A 17,366-nucleotide genomic window follows, 5' to 3' on the forward strand; every position below is an offset into this window, starting at 1 on the left:
TTTAACAGGTATAAGGATGATTCAAACAACGTGAGATAGCCGTTGGGATTTGATCGTGCTTTATATGATTCTAAGATGGGCATCTTGAACTTCTCCAGGGGTTCAACACCCGAGACCTGTAGGAGAAAGCATTCTCCGACTGCCCTATACCTCGGTCCACCCTTCTCGGTTCCTCTCCTCCACAAGGGCGAATTCAACACTGTCTTGGTATAACCCGCCGTCAAGATTCTCTTGTAGGTGGATCGTTCTTATCCCATTGTTTGACAGTGGTTCCCCCTGAGGGGGGATTAAGTGCCTTCTATTGGGTCGGTTCTCCTTCTAGAAATGGGGCCCCCATAAGGGCAACATCCTCTTGAGCACCTCTATGAACTGTCCTGACATATGCCTGGTGATATATGTCCTCAAGTCTTGCAGGCCTTGCTGGATGAATTCTTTCATGAACTCCTTAGTGCATGCTGCTTCTGCCACGTTCCTTTAGCTGGATTCTCCCTTTGTTGTCGCTGAGCTCTTCTTCTTGTTAATGACATGTTTCCAACCTTGCCACATCTTTAAGGATGTTAAATCCAAAAACTTCTGGAGAACACAAATATAGAGCATTAAGTGAGAGAAGTAGAGGATGAGAGAATATCGTAGGGAGCAGTAAAGAAAGTGTCACCTTTATTCAGATTATAGACCACCTATTTATATGCCTAAATCCCAATATTATAAAAATACATATTAGTCCCCTCATAATTAACTTTTTAGGAATTTTTAGTAATCACATAGTTATTCATATATAATAAGATTGAAGGTTAACTTGATCGATAAGAGTTTGTTGATCATCCGACAAGCCTCGAATCGATCGATATTTCATCCAAATCGATCGGTCTGAGGGCTAACTACCGCTCTAGGAGAAATCTCTTGGCACGTTCTGATCGTTAGAATAAGATGCCCCTCTCACCATCGCCAGCCCAAAGCAATCACCAACAACTATTTATTTTCTATTTTAATAATATATTATACTTGGCTCTGATTAATAATAATAATAATTAGAATATCTGCGTGTCCCTCTTTCACCGCACAAATTATGAGCCATAAATTCAGGGAAAATTTTTTAAAATAACACTTAGTTTTTTTTTAAATTAACATAAAAAAACTAATGAAAACCGACAAAGTTGCCACATCACCGTTAGGGCAGTCAAAAAAGGTTGTTCGCTAGTAGCTCGTGTTCGGCTCGTAAAATAGCTCGTGTTCAATTCGTTTGTTAAGTAAATGAGTTGAACACAAACAAGTTTTTAAATAATCTTGAATTAAAATCGAGTCGAACACGAACAACTCTTTGTTCGCTCGTATTCGGCTCGTTTTAGCTCGAAATTAAAAAAATATATAATTATTTATATAATAATAATTACATATATTATTTAGATAATAACATATTATATATACTTATATCTAAGTTTAAATCATAATATCTCGTGTGGTAATGTGGTTAGTGTCCTTTTTTATATATATTTGATTCAGGTTCGAATCCCACACTTTACATCTATTTTTTCAATTTAATTTTTCCGAGCCAATTTCGAGCCGAACACGAACACACTGTTCACGAGATAATTTTGAACATGTATCGATTTCGAACACGAGTTATTTCGAACGAGCAGAACACGAGCCAAGCCTGAGCTCGCTCAAGCTAGGCTTATAAATTTTTTTCGAACGAGCAGAACGTCAACATGAGTATCGATTTCGAACACGAGTTATTTCGAACGAGCAGAACGTCAACTTTGCTGCATGACAACTTATAAATTTTTTTAAATCTGTAAATTTTTTTTCTAATTAGTTTTTGAAAAGTAAAATACAAAAACTTAAATTTTGGGGCATTCAATCAATTCCTATGCATGTAATTGTCTAACCCCTAAATTTTACTGTTCACATTTTATATTTATTATTTTTACAGTTTTAAATTTATAATTAAATTTAATTTAGGGTGTTATAAATGTAAAAATTTGCATCGGGTGTTACAAAAGTATGAATTAAATATAAAAAATATAAATGTAAAAATTATAAATATAAAAATGTTAAAATAATTGTTACATTTATAGCACCCTAAATCACAATTATAAATGTTAAAATGTAAAAAATAAAAATTTAGATGTTAGATATGTAAATATATAGGAATTGAGTGGTATGTATCTAAATGCCCCTAAATTTTTTTTACGAGGCTTAATTTTTTTTGTTTTACATTTTTTTTTTAATCCAGTGCCTTAGTTACGTATGCTTGAGATTTGAATTAAAATATTTATCATCCGACACAAATCTCACGACATGAGACGAATCTTGAAACGATATTTTGAATAAGAAACGTTCAAATCTTGATAAAAATTCATCCAGAATTTCGATTTCAACAAACTTATAGTCAAACTTATCGGTTCGATGAGACAAACCTAATGATATAAAATCTAGTTCGATCCGAGCCAAATAAAGCCTATATCAAGTCATTGAATCACTCTTGAAAGATTTCGAAACACATTTGAAAGGTCAAATAGATGCTGACACTAGCAAACTTGTACACCCTATTCGAAAATCGAGCGTCTTGACAAGACAAATCCAACGAGTCAAATACCACTCAATTTTAACATCATTAAGTCACTCAAATGTCCATTAAACACCGTATGATTGAAGGAAACTCTCTAAACCGTTCGATCAAAATGATTCATATTACTGCATTAATTGTACTCAGAATAATATAAATAGACCCTCTACCTCTCATATGACAAGATGAAGTATAGATAGAGACTCTGAGACATTGAGGAGAATTTGCAGTTCAACATCACCGCCGACTGCTGTTGATTACTACCGACCGTCGTCGATCTCCGCTGATCGCTATCGATCACCACCGACAGTCGACTACCGCCAACTGTCGTCAATCCTCGCCGACCTCCTACAACCACCGTCCACCATCATCAATCATCACCAACCAGACACCTTCATTCGACGCTGTAATCTGAAAAATATAGTTACCCTTTCGTGTCTGTGAGACAAGAGATTTCCGTAATCATCAATCAATAGTGAATTTTCGTAACTGGGCCAGACCCTGTGATTCTTACCTTCACGGGATTTTCATGTAAAAACCTCTGGTGTCACTACTGTATTTTTCTTTTTTATCTATGTGTGTTAAATTCTTGTCTAAAATTAAGATGATAATTCACATCAAATATAATGAAAACAGCAACTTTGAAGAGCATAATCATTAGAGCAGTTAAAATGGTTCATTAATCGCGAATATGCTTGTTAAATTCATTCATCAAATAAATAAGTCTCAGCAGCAGCAGGAAAATAAATTTATTTATTTGTTTTCGGCTCAAAATAATTAATTATTAATGTAAAATTTATAAATGTAAAAATGTAAAAATTAAAATTTAAGTTTAGAAATGAAAACATTTAAGGATTGAGTGGTACATTATATATATATATATATATATATATATATATTGTTAGATATGTAAATACACAAGAGTTGGTTTTTTGGAGTATTTTTTTTTTAAATTATTAAAAATAGTTTTTTCAGATTAATTTTATTATTTATTATTTATTTTTTGCAAGTCGGGAGGCAGCGGCGACTTTAAAAGCCGTTTGTTCTTTTTTAATATATATATATATATATTTTATGTGTTGATTAAAAATTTCGCCTAAAACCAGCGGGCGAGACGTCTCGTTGTCCACCACGGGGCAGAGGACTCCCGTGACGGCTCTCGACATCCCGGTCAGCTGAGCGGGACGCGTGGCGACACACAACTCGTCCATCCGACGTCAGATACTGTGCCACAAGAGCACACGCAATCCTAGTCGTCGACCCACCGTTAGGCTTCCGTCTCCTCCGCCCCTTCTCTCTCTTTTATGCCCCCTACGTATCAATAATTTACGGACATGCCACTCTGAGCGCATCGAACGAGGCGGAACTGTACGTTCATTTTTATTGTTGGGCGACGTGTACTACACTTTACTCCACGTGTCCCTACATTTAAGGCGAATGATTTCAATTAAGAAAAAGCGGGTCCCACAAAATCGAGCTCGGCCGCTCGATCGCTGCGCCTCAACGTGTCGATCATCGGACGGTAGTTGGCCGTCGACGTGGGCATCTTCTGCACTCCATTATCTTACTCGTGGGCCCCACAACCCAACGGAAAGGGACTTGGGGAAGGCTAACATGCCATATAAATAAAGAACGAGAACCTTTTGGTACTTTTCAATTAGATGAGGAAAGACCTTTTGCACCGTCGCTGGACACCTGTCGTCTTTTTTCTCTCTTTTTATCTCTGTTTGCATTTGGCACCGGGGAAACGAGGAAATTTAGGACGCACTTTTATGTGCGCTGTAGGTTTTCTTTACTTCTTCCCCACGAGTTGTTGGGGTGGAGACGATATTCTGATCGAAGGGCATTCTTTCGGAAGAAGATGACACGAATAGCGAGTGTGAGGGTGTTTGATTTTCGGAAGGATTGTGTTTTTTGAGTTATTTAGGGCAGATCATGGGAGCTGGCATTTCGAAAGTTTCATCATTCTCTTGGTTGCTGTGTCATTGATCTACCAGACTGGACCTCCATAAGAATATTGTCCCCTATGCTTGAACGACTGCTTGGTTTTCTTTTTTCCCGAAGCTTCTGTGCTCGGTATATCTTGCCCCTTTGTGTTAATTAACACAGATGGTTGGTTGCTATACAATTCGGCAGATGTTTTCCTTTTATTCAACTTCTTTGTTTTGCAGACTGTAATATTTGTAATGATTTAAGAGATGAAGCCTTGGTAATGCTGAGAAGCTATTATTAAAGAGGTGTATGATCGGATCTCGGTGCTTACGTTCTATTAGGATTTTCTTCTCCGGGTAAAATTTTAAGGAACACCGTGAAGACGCAGAACTGGATATGGTAGATATGTCCGGCCAATGAAGAGGAGGACGAAGGGAGGTTTGAGAAATGAAGGGATGCGTGATTTGTAAAGTTTTTGGAGGCCTTTACTTTGCGAACTTCTACTGGCAAGTTGTTGAAGAGAGAAATTTAGTGAGGGATATTGATGGAGGAGAGTTCTCCCGTGCTGGCTCTTCATGTTAGTGTTAGTAATTCGCTCTTCTCTAGTCCAATGGAGGATGCCCGTTTCAAACTGATGGCTGATTCTGCAAGCTTGTTGTCTGATTTAGAAGAAGCTAATTTGATTTCAGAAGCTTCTGTGAATAGTATTTCGCTCAACATGGAAGTACACAATATTAGGGAACTTGTGACAGGATGTGATACTGACGATCTGGAATCAAGGGCCCTAGCAGGATGTGAAGATGAGGCATCTGTAGTTTGTATTGATGTGGAACAGCTGGTGGAGAGCTCCGGCTTGGCTATCCGAGATGATGGCAGCCTTATAACTGCTGCAGAAGAGTTGTTGGATGCAGATACGGCCTTAATTGGTGTTTCAGGTTGCATGGAAGCTACTGTGAAGAGCATCATCACTGGTGTAGAGATAATTGCGGGCTCTTCTATCGGAAAATTGAGTGCAAGTTTAGTAAGCATAAGCTCAGAGACCGAGGATTTGAAAGCAGCGCGATTTGCTCAGATCAACCTACATGAAGGCCCGGTAAATATAAGGGGTAGGCGGAGTGTCTTTGCCCTGGATTATACTCCTCTTTGGGGGTGCATGTCTACATGCGGAAAGAGACCTGAAATGGAAGATGCCGCTGTTGCTGCGCCATGGTTTCACGAAATTCCACTTAGCATGCTTACTAGTGTTGCAATGGTGGATGACATCAGTATGAACTCTGGCTGCTTGCCTGGTCATTTTTTTGGAGTTTTCGACGGCCATGGTGGTGCTCAGGTACTTTCTTTTTTACTATTCTTAGCTTTCATTACGTTCTTATATTAGTCTTAAGGATAAGAATGATATGTCCAAGCACTTTTTCATCTGTTTTTCAGGTTGCTAACTACTGCAAGGATCGCATGCATTTTGCATTAGTTGACGAGATAAAGAATATAAATAAAGGTGCCATTGGCATTGAAGGCTATAGTTGGCAAAAGAAGTGGGAGAGTGTCTTCATCAATTGCTTTCAAAAAGTAGATGATGAGGTGAGTGGGGCGGTGGGTAGAAGTTTAGAAGGAAGCACATCAAATGCCTCTTTTGATGACAATGCCCATGGTTCTTCCATTACTTTAGAAGCCATTATTCCAGAGACTGTTGGATCTACTGCTGTGGTTGCTGTTATCTGTTCATCACACATTATTGTGGCAAATTGTGGAGACTCGAGAGCTGTTCTATGCTGTGGCAAACAAGCAATACCTTTATCTGTAGACCATAAAGTAAGACCTTCATTTTTAGGTTAATTTCTATATGCATTTTTAATTTTATAAGAAATTATATCTGACAAGTAGACTGCCGTATTTTCTTACCTTAAAACTCAAGCCGGATAGAGAGGATGAATATCAAAGGATTGATGCAGCAGGAGGCAAAGTGATCCAGTGGTATGGGTCCCGTGTATTTGGTGTTCTTGCAATGTCAAGGGCTATTGGTATGTCAGCTGCTATGTTTTTTTGGAGTATTTGAATTTGAAACCTCAAAATTTAAAGTTCCTTTTCACCGTATTTGCATAGCAGTTATAATTTCCTCTAAAAACTTTAATTTAGAATTATTTATATTTATGTGACTTTCCTTTTCATCCATTCGTTGAAACAATTGGGAAAGTAAACGACCAAGTGCATGGTTCCATCATCTTGATGGCATGGCTAGGTTTAATAGCCAATCTTTTTTTCATGTTTTTTCCTTTAAAATTTTTTTCGTCCTATTAAATCCCATCTAATACTTACAATTTCCACCCGTTGACTACTTTCTTAGTACTTTTAATAGGCTATAAACTATTTCTAGAATAATAATTGGATAGAAATACTCATCTTGTTACAAAATTATAACTAAGAAATGAAATAAATAATTACATAAAAATAGACTTCAACTATCACTTGTTTGATTATTTAGAGACCTCCGATTGATGCCAATGGAGTCAATATTCTTTTTTTTTTTTATATGCATACGTGGCATCTAATTTTTCTTATCTTGACTTTTTGATGCAACGAATCTCAAGAATAGATGGTAAAGGATTGCTATTTCAAGTTTGCTTATAATATTCTTGAATGGGGGTTATTGAGCCCTTTAATAAATATGTTAGTAAATTGTCTTCCTCTTAGGATATATGTAGTGCAAATCAAACAACTTTCTAATTTTTCTTTTATGAAATGTCTCTTTACTTTAACATGTTTGGTACAATCATTCTGTTCCAGATTATGAGCATTGTTAATGGTAAATTTATTATCGCAATCTATCTTCATAGGACTTTCCCACTTGATATGTAACTGTTAGTATGATTTTGATCTATAAAAGGCTTGCAAATTCATTAGGCATTTGCCCTAAATTCAGATTCAACAATAGATCTTGATACAACATGTCTTTTTTCCTTTCTAAGTTATAAGATATCCTCTCAAGAATGTGCAGTATTCTGAAGTGGACCGTCAATCCACAAGTGATTTAGCATTGTATGCATTAATATATCATTCAATTTGGAGAGTATCCTGTTCTTTATATAGAATTTTTTCTTGAACTTGATTCAAGATAACTAAGAATTCTGTAAGTAGCTTGAATGTGGGATTCCTTAAAGTTTTGTGTATGAATTCACTAACATGACTTATTGTTAGTATGATATAAGGTCAGGCGTGAGTCAAATAAACTAATTTCTCAATTAATCATTGATATTGTCCTGTGTCAACTTCAATTTCTTCATCTATATCCAATTTTTGATTTGATTCAGTTGGGGTTTCAAACAGTTTTTATGTATCATTTTTGTTTCTTTTAGTAAATCTATAACATATTTTTGTTGGGAGGGAGGGATTCCTTATTTTGATTTAGAAACTTCTTTGCCCAAAAAATATTTGAGTTTGCCCAATTTTTTTATTTCAATTTTTTTGGTAATTTTTTTTAAGGTTTTCTTTCTCTTGATTGTTATCATCTGTAATATCAACATATATTATGAGATTTCAAATTTTTTTGTTTGAATGTTCTATGAAGAGTTTATGTGCTCACTAGCTTTGTTTGTATTCAAAACTCAGCATGGCTTTTGTGAATTTGACTAATCAGGTCATTGGTGGCTGTTTCAATCCATGTAAAATCTTTTTAATTTGCACGTTTTGCTCTTTTTGGAGGCACTTTTACATTTTGGTGGTGAATATATAGACTCTTTGATTTTTCCATGCAAGTGTTCATTTTTCCCATTATACAATTTGATCTACCATTCAAAGTTAACAGTAGCAGAGATCAAAATACGGATTGTATTCATTTTTGCAAATGGAGCAAAGTTTTTTAAAGACAATTTCATGATTGAGCGTATTTATTGGCCACTAATCTTGTCTTATATTATTCCAAACACTCATCTACTTTATGCTTTATAAAAAAAGTTTCGATTGCATCGAAAAAGTTTTTTTTTGTAGGACCCCAATCTCTAAAGTTAGATTCTCATTAAGGGAATTCATATCTTTCTTCGCAGTTTCCACCAATTCTTATTTCTGGTGGATCAAATAAAGCTCGTGATATTCTAACGGAATTGGAGTTGATATATTTATAAAAAGAGTTTATAAAAAAAATTTCGATTGCATCAAACAAGTTTTTTTTTTGTAGGCCCCCAATCTCTAAAGTTAGATTCTCATTAAGGGAATTCATATCTTTCTTCGTAGTTTCCACCAATTCTTATTTCTGGTGGATCAAATAAAGCTCGTGATATTCTAACGGAATTGGAGTTGATATATTTATAAAAAGAGCTTTGTGTAGAATAAAAAATTTGAAAGGATATATGGTGGGAGATGGGCGGTACAAAATAGTGGTGATAGGATGATCAGTGTTACCTAATAATGATTTTAAGATTTGAGCTTGTTGCAATTTTAGGTTTGGCATATTTCGTTTTGGGTAGACTTAAATGGGTACAGTAGTATGATGTGCTGAATATTTTCATCAAACTTGAATAAGCCGAACTCATCAAACTTATCATTCAGTTGGATATTTTCCCCCTTATTTTCATCAAACTTGATATCTGTTGAAGTAAAGAATTATTTTGTACTAGGATGATGTCGTTTGTACAATTTATGAGTTAGGAAATACCCAACTAAAACACACTTAAGAGCTCTTTGATCCTATTTTCCCTTTTGTTGTTTGTTGATATGATCATAAACAATATAGACAAATTTTTGGGATAATCTTTGAGAAGTGATTTGAGGAAAAAATTGCTAGATCATTTAAAATACTTTTAGAATCAATCACTTTTAAGGATATTTTATTATGTAGGTGGAAATTAGACCAACTTATTGACAATATTATTTTGGTACTTGATTTTGAAAGTGAAGAACTCTCCTAAGTTCTTGAAGAGGATTTTTTCTTTCTGCTAATCCATGTTGTGGGAGGAGTGTCAGGATATTAAGATTGGTGGATGATATAATCTTTATGAAAGAAGAATGATAATGTGGTAATCACGAGCATTATCAGTTTAAAACATTATGATATTGAAATTGAATTGATATTTTATCATAGTAGTAAATGCATGATTTTTGTTTGATAGTACATCCAATTCATTTAAGTGCAATCATCAATGAAGGTGAGAAATTCTATAGAACCTAATGTATTGCAGATACTAGAGGGTCGCCGAATATCAGAGTGAATCAATACGAAAAAATGGAGGATCTAGAATTATTTTTGAGAAAAAAAAATGATATTTTGCGGTTCACAATTCTCATAATGGAAATCTTTAATATTTACATTCATAAAAAGAGGAGGAAACATGTGTTGTAGAATTTTGAAATAGGTGTTTCCGAATCTATAATGATGTTCCCACATGATGTCAGTATTGTCAGTGTAAATAAGAAAGCATGATAATTGATTGTGCACCTTATGAAGATATAGCTTGTAAATGCATGATCTAGTAAATGCATGATCTAGAATTATTCTATAGAAATTCTATAGTTCCTTCTTCTTTTTAGATTGCATAATTGTCTTCCCCATAGTTGGGTTTTGAAATAAACAATCATCATTAAAAAACTTTGATTTTGCAATTATGATTTATGGTAATTTTATGGATTGGTAGAAGGTTAACTGCAAAATGAGGAACATGTAGTTGTTGTGGGTAAAATTAAAAAAAATAGAGATTCTCTTATCCCGCAACAATTGTTAAGAAATCATTTGTTGCTTATTTTTTTATTGATGTGACATGGTTTTAGGTTTGAAAGATGACAATATTTATCATATGGTTAGTGACACCAGAGTCAAGAATTCACATTTGGGAAGGTGTAGCTGAGGCACTAAAGACATAAGCAACACCATTTTGAGTAAAAGAGCATGATTCAAATGATTTTATCAAGAATCAAAATGGTTACTTAATTTAGTTTCTTTTCACTTGAGTCTATTTATATTCTCAAGCTAGGCCTATCCTTTTGACTTAGGGATTCTCATGAAGTTTTCAACGTTACTCTTTGATGTGTCATTTCTTCTCTTTGAGGGGAGGCTTTTGTTCTTTTTTGGGAGAAGGATCTGCAACAACAAACCCTGTATCTTAAGATTCATTGGTTGTCTTGGCATATGTTTCGGAAATTGAATTATTAAACATCACAGTTCTTCCTTTTCAGCTAGCTTAAGAGAGGGTTTAGAGAAGGCAAGTTTTCTCTACTTAAGATTTGGACTCGAACTTGGTCAAATTCATTATTATGTTCTACAAGAAATTCAAAAACTCTTTTTATTAATTGCTTGAAAATTGTTGCATCTTCACAACACATCATCTTGAGATCTTAGTAATAATTCAATTCAACTTAGTAAACTTTCATGACATTAAAATATTCAATTACAGAAAGGTTGCTTTGTTCAGTGGCGGAGAGTTTTGTTTTGATCTTGCGGATAAGTGTAACATTCTTGACTTGAGTAAGTTTGTTTGACAATGTCTCAAATTTTTATTGTGGTAGATAAAGACATGTACAACCCACAAATTTCTGGCATTATAGTATTCCACAACCATCTAAAAGTATGTATATATTTCATGTTTGTTGATTTTGGAAGTAGATACACAAGATATTCGATCTTTTTTTCCTTCATGAAGTTTTCAGAATTTGAGACCACTTAAGATAATTTTTCTAATTCAAACAATATGAGGTGTGAAGTCCCTGGAGTTCTTTTTTAATCTAATTTTCACCAATTTTCACCAATCATGATGTTTAATTCTTTATAAGGTAAGTTGAGGATGTTAGACATAATGAAGTGAAGGAAGAGCTCCGACTAAAATTAGAAGGAAAAGAAGTGTAAAGAACAAAGATTTGAAATAGAAAATCCAAACTTTGTTCAGGTACCATGTAGAATAATAAGTGTTTAGAAAAGTTTAAATTGTTCATTCTTTAAAGGGGTATTTATATATACAGTACAAATTAAAAAGAAATAGCTATCCGTCGTTTGGTTATTTAGAGATCGATGATTAATGCCAAAAGAGCAATCCATGAGCTTGTTCTTTCTCTAGTTGTATATGAACATTTGAGAGGTATTTCCGTATAATCAATGAATATATGGCATCTATTTTTTTAATCTAGATTTATTGATTTAATGGATCTTCAACACTATTTATCAAATTATTGGGTAACTGATGAGTTGTATCAATTGGTTTTGAGGACCCTGTAGATACCGTCCTGCCTTATTAATTATATTCATTGACACTATTAGCAAGGATTGGAAATCCTACCGTTCACCCTGTGGCTCCCGTAATTTTGTGCTAAAAATTTTTGGGCTAGCCTGCAACTTTGAATTCGATCAGTTAGTTATTAGAATGAAATCTAAAATTTGGGGAAAGTATTTCAATATGCATTGCATGGTGCATAATTTTGGCGCAGATGTTAAGGAGGCATCGAAGAGAATTGGATTTAGCCCTTCATTGGGTTGATGGAAAATGTGTTGGTGCTAAAACATGAACTACTGGGCCCTTTTTTTTGTTTTAAATTTAGTCTTTTCCCATAATTTAGAACTGCTTATTAGTTGAAAATAAGTTTGATCACTCATGTATAAGGCCCAATATTGATTTCCTATTGACCCATACATCTTCTAATCAGTGGATTTAGATCTTGATGGTGTGGCTGGGATGCAATTTATGGCTCTCATGAATCCTGGCCAGCTTCTACCATAGGCGAGTGAGGTTTAAGAGCATGTGATTCACATGATGGCTCCAATAGATGAGTAAGTTTTTGGTACATGATATTTGATGAGTTTGAAAAGTTTTATTTGAGAGGGGGTGAATCAATGTGAAGTTCTCTTTCATGAGGGGGAGATCATGAAGGCATAACAGGGAATTGAGTTTTGGAAGGCTAAAAAACATTTAGATTTTAAAATTTTAACTAATAAATCTCAGTAGATTGTAATAAGAGTAGTAGTTAGGAGATATTGGTGAACTATTTCTTCAAACATAAAATGCTACTTGTTGTAATAAATGATTTCATGATCCAACTTTCTTTCTGCTTAATATTTTATTTGACGTATAATAGTTTTTGTTTCTATTCAGAAAACCTTTAGGAATAATTTCTCCAACATTCTGTTAAATTTTAATAAAATTACATGATTCACCTTTATTATATGTACATTCAAATAATCTCGAGCTAATTAAAAAATCAATATTTTGCTATTTCATAGGGTAGGGAACTAAATGGTTTATACTTGGGTTTAAATTTGAGTTCATGTTTACGCTTTTTTTTTAGATAAGTGTGCAGGTAGAGAGGTAAGTTACTTCATATTCGAGCTTCAATGCAAAGTAAATACAAAATTATTCTTCATATGTTTTATCTTTTGAACCAGCTTGCATATGTTGATCTTCTGAATTCAAATTTCCATGACTAGCAATGTGAATATATATATATATTAATTTCTGTAGTTGGACCATTTTTTGAACATCGGAGACATAATATGTTTTGTTTAAGTGACACTCTGTTCTCATTTATGATACGAGAAATGATTTTAGATTCGTGTAGAATTTGTGCTAGGTTAATAAGAAATTCATTAACTAGTGGTTAATTATATGTAGAACATCATAAAAATAAAGATATCCTGCATATAAGTGGAGCCAAATATATAGCAAATTTATGAAGACACCAATTACTCTGTCAATCAAAATATCAATCAGTAAAAGTAAAAGAAGAAAAGGAATAGTATAAACCAAACAACAAGCCTCTCATTCGAATAAAGTGATCATCTCTGTGAAATGCTTCTAGTATCAGACTTAATTAAGGATTGAACTCTCAGTTGAGTAAAGAAACTTTACATCGACAAACATGGAAATTTATTCATGTTAAAATTATTTTTAGATGCTTTAGCACCTTTATTAATAGGCGCACCTGGCAATGTAAATAAGAAATATAAAATTTTCATCAAAATTTATTTGTGGCTAGACTTAAATGATATAAAACAGTCTTAATATGTTGTAATTTTAGATAATGAGCATGGAATGCTACAATCCCATATCATAAGAAACTATAGTTTTTGATAAGCCATAGGTAGATTATGAATCATAGAGGACATGTTTTATTAGATTAGCCATAGGTAGAATAGAATTCTCAAATGCGCTACACTCTCAGACAAGCGCCAACCACAAGTCTACTAATATCCTAGCTTGAAGAATAATAGATAAAAAGCTGCATTTTTCTGCCCTCTTGGAAATTTTGGTACTGAAGAATTTTTTTATTAGATATTACAAAGACACACACACTTGTCGGAGTTTTGGTAAAGATATCTACAAGTTATAAGATGGAGGAGAGACTTGGGACTCATTAATTGATGGGTTTTTAATCAAGCAAAATATTTTTTATCTACAATAGCGGCCGGAAATTTTTTTATTATCATGAAAAATGGGCAATTGATGTGTGTTTCCATTTTAAAAATGAATAAATGTTAGTATGGATGTTTTTGCATATAGGGCATGGAAGAAGAGAAGAATCAAGGCATTGGTTGATGGTTTGTAATAGATTTTTAAATGTGATGTACTACAAATTGACCTTTTTAGTTTACTTCTTTTCGATGTTTAATTTAAACCCCATTATGTTTTAAAAACCAATCTTTATCATATTTAATTACGTAAAAATTCATTTAGGAGTCATTTCAAGAGTAAGGGAGTTCCTTTGTCACCTTATTTAAACTCCATATATACTTTACTCAGATCTATAATGGACTTGTAATTGTTATAATCAATAGAAAATTTCTTGCAAAATTTTTTCATGCAAATCATGTATATGATAATAAATGGTAATTTGATGTGCTTTATGTAGTGATTGTATTGACATACTTAAATGCTTTCTAATAGATGTACCGTGGATAATGTTAGAGGAGGTGAAGATGGGAAGCTTATACTTGACATTTATTAGGTTCTAGAAAGTTTCTTTTGATAACTAATCAAGATACAACTATGATATTTTTAAATTATGGATGATAACCTCTTTAAAGAAAATTAACTTAAATGACTCAAAAGACTTGTCTTGTAAATTTTGTATTGGATTTGATTCGACCATCCCAATGTTTTTTTTTTAAATTTTAAAGTTTTTCTTAAGGAAATTGCCATCAAGAATCCCTTTTGAAGTGTTGATTCAGTTTACTTTCTTTGTAATATTTATTTATAAATTTATAAATCAAGATACCAAGAGCACTATAAAATTGATAGCAATTTGATTCGTTAATGTAAAGATAATTTAAGGAGATACTTCCTTCGATGTTGTAATGTTACATGGTTGCATGGTTCAATTGATTTATCAATCACAGTAGGCATAATTGTTTTTTGTCACGTTTAAAATGTAGGTTAGGAAATGATTTCATGCTCAAGTTAAACTTCAGATATAATTTTTTAATCTTGCTCAGTTTTAGGTTAGGATTCATGAACATGTGCTATTGTAGATTTTAATGGGGATTCATATTTGACAAAATCAGATACAGATAATCTTGTAAATCTACGTCTTATGCGTTTATTTTATTGATCAAAGAATAATTATGAAATATAGTTTTTCATTGTAATATTTCTTTACAAATTATGAATCAAGATACCAAGAGCAATATAAAGTTGATTGCAATTTGATTCGTTAATGTAAAGATAATTTCAGAAGATACTTCCTTCGATGTTTTAATGTTACCTGGTTACATGGTTCACTTGATTTATCAATCACTATAGGCATAATTGTTTTTTCTCACGTTTAACATGCAGGTTAGGAATGATTTTATGCTCAAGTTAAACTTTTGATATAATTTTTTGATGTTGCTTAGTGTAGATTTTAATGGAGATTCATTTTTGATAAAATCAGATGCAGATAATCTCATAAATCAAATGTTATGCATTTATTTTATCATTCAAAGAATAATTATGAACTGTAGTTTTTTTAATACAATAAAATTTGGTCATGCATGATTCTTTTGTTAGTGTGTGTGTTTTTTTTTTTCTGTTGGTGTCTTAAGCAAGGATTAAGATGCGATGTGTATGCTATTTTGTTTTAAACATTAATCGTGGTTGGCTGTGTTCTAATGAGAAGAGAATTGTAATATTTCTATATCTCTAATGCATAAAGTAACATCCAATGACTTCGGACAATTGTAACTAATTCATGCTTATTTTATTGCCTAATGAAATATATAGTTATAACAGAAAATCTCTTATAAAATAATATCTAGATACAAGAATTGTAAATCTTATAATTTATCCGGACACATTTTTTGAGTTTCTTAAACGAGGATCTAAAATATATCAATATATTTGTAACCTAAAAAATTCTATCCTACTTGATATTAGTAAGGAGATATCTTAATGCAATCACATTCACAATATTGCTTCATAAGCTATTCTCATTGATAGTACATATCTCAATTCTTAATGTAGGATTTAAATTCTTGTAGGGATTTAGAACATTCGCAAGATCTTGGCTCTAAAAACTTAGATGTTGGTTGCTTTTTGTGGAGAAAAAGAAGAGAGTAGTAAAGATCAAGTGCTGATAGAATCTTGCTTTGGACCAGATTAATGTAGCGTAGAGTATGTGGTGACGCTTGGATACCGAATTGACACAACATAAAGATTTGGAATTGACCCAATATAGAGGCGTGCTAATGCACTGATGCCTATATTGATGTAGTGCAAAAGCTGAAGTAAAAAAGAAGTTTTTTTTATATGAAGGTAGGTAACTAGATTGAGTTGGTGTCCCTTACATGTTGTAGTGTGTAGGAATATGTGACAAACCGTTTCAGTTCGGGGGAGACGAAATAAAAAACTGAAGAAGAGATGAATATAGGAGAGGAAATCAATGGAAGGAAGCGAGGAGTCGAGCAGGTAACAGAGGGAGAGGACTCGAATAGTGGGAACTCAGAGGCCACTTGCGTTTTATAAAATGTTGCGTAGGAGGAAGACAAATAAAGTCCTGTTGACCTCATTTTTCGTGAAGTCTAATCTTTCTCTTAGAATTCAGGATCTAGCCTTAGGGACCTCCCTTAGACTATCTTAGAAAAAATGGGGCCCCGCCTCATTTTAGAAATTCAACCCGCTTCGATACTCTTTTGTGGTTTAGCGTGTGTGGTATCGACTTCTAACACTTCTAACACTTAGAAGGATGAAACCAACATGAGGAACCCAAAAGGGATCCCTATAGGATCTTTTGAGCCTTAAGGTGGCCTTTTGCATAATTCGCACTCCCGCGCGCATAAGCTTCGCAATTCGGAGAGTCGACGCGTCCGATCGCCGCAATTCGCATTGCCTGTATTGTTGCTTGTTGAATGCTCAATTAAACCTTTTGGGACGATCGATCGCAGGTCGAAATTTTGTAAAATTTGAATTTTCGACACATTTTTTTGACCCGATTGTCGACGACGTCGTTCAAGCGACTCCAATGAAAGCAAAAATAAACTTTTGTCTCGACATTTTTTCTGCAAACACAGAAAAAATCAGTGCGCTACAATTTAGTCGGAACAAGAACAAAACAAGGCATGTGTTAGACAAAATATTCATTTAAATGGGTGTGAAGATTATTTATTTATTTATTTATTTATTTATAAATATATATATAAATATATATATTTATATATATATTAATTAAACCCCCTTTCCCCTTTCCTCTTTAATCCCTAACACTCCTCTGCGCTCGAGCTCTGTCTCCCGCGACACTCCTGTTCGCGTGTCTGGCCCTTTCCCTTTCTCGGTCTCGAGCCGTGCGAGCTCTTCTTCCTCCACGCGAGGGAAGAGTTGACCTCGTTCGTCCTTCCCTAACTTTCTTCTGCCCGCGGCCTTCCTTCCCGAAGTCGCGCCAGTCTCCTTGAGCCGCGGATTTTCTTTTCTCGGTAGTTTGACTCTGGGAA

General features: G+C 33.9%; 1 protein-coding gene across 1 annotated transcript in view; it reads left to right on the top strand.

Annotated features, from left to right (window-relative positions):
- The first annotated feature begins 4,237 nt into the window (after positions 1–4,237).
- Positions 4,238–17,366, top strand: part of LOC110022579 (probable protein phosphatase 2C 50) — a 32,614-nt gene continuing 19,485 nt past the window's right edge. The window contains exons 1-4 of the mRNA XM_020721605.1: positions 4,238–4,642; positions 4,738–5,828; positions 5,927–6,307; positions 6,411–6,516. Coding sequence (XP_020577264.1) covers positions 5,043–5,828; positions 5,927–6,307; positions 6,411–6,516 — 1,273 coding nt within the window. The 5' untranslated portion in view covers positions 4,238–4,642; positions 4,738–5,042. The remainder of the gene's footprint in view (positions 4,643–4,737; positions 5,829–5,926; positions 6,308–6,410; positions 6,517–17,366) is intronic.

This window comes from Phalaenopsis equestris, unplaced genomic scaffold (genome assembly GCF_001263595.1).
Source record: "Phalaenopsis equestris unplaced genomic scaffold, ASM126359v1 Scaffold000198, whole genome shotgun sequence".
NCBI lineage: Eukaryota > Viridiplantae > Streptophyta > Magnoliopsida > Asparagales > Orchidaceae > Phalaenopsis > Phalaenopsis equestris.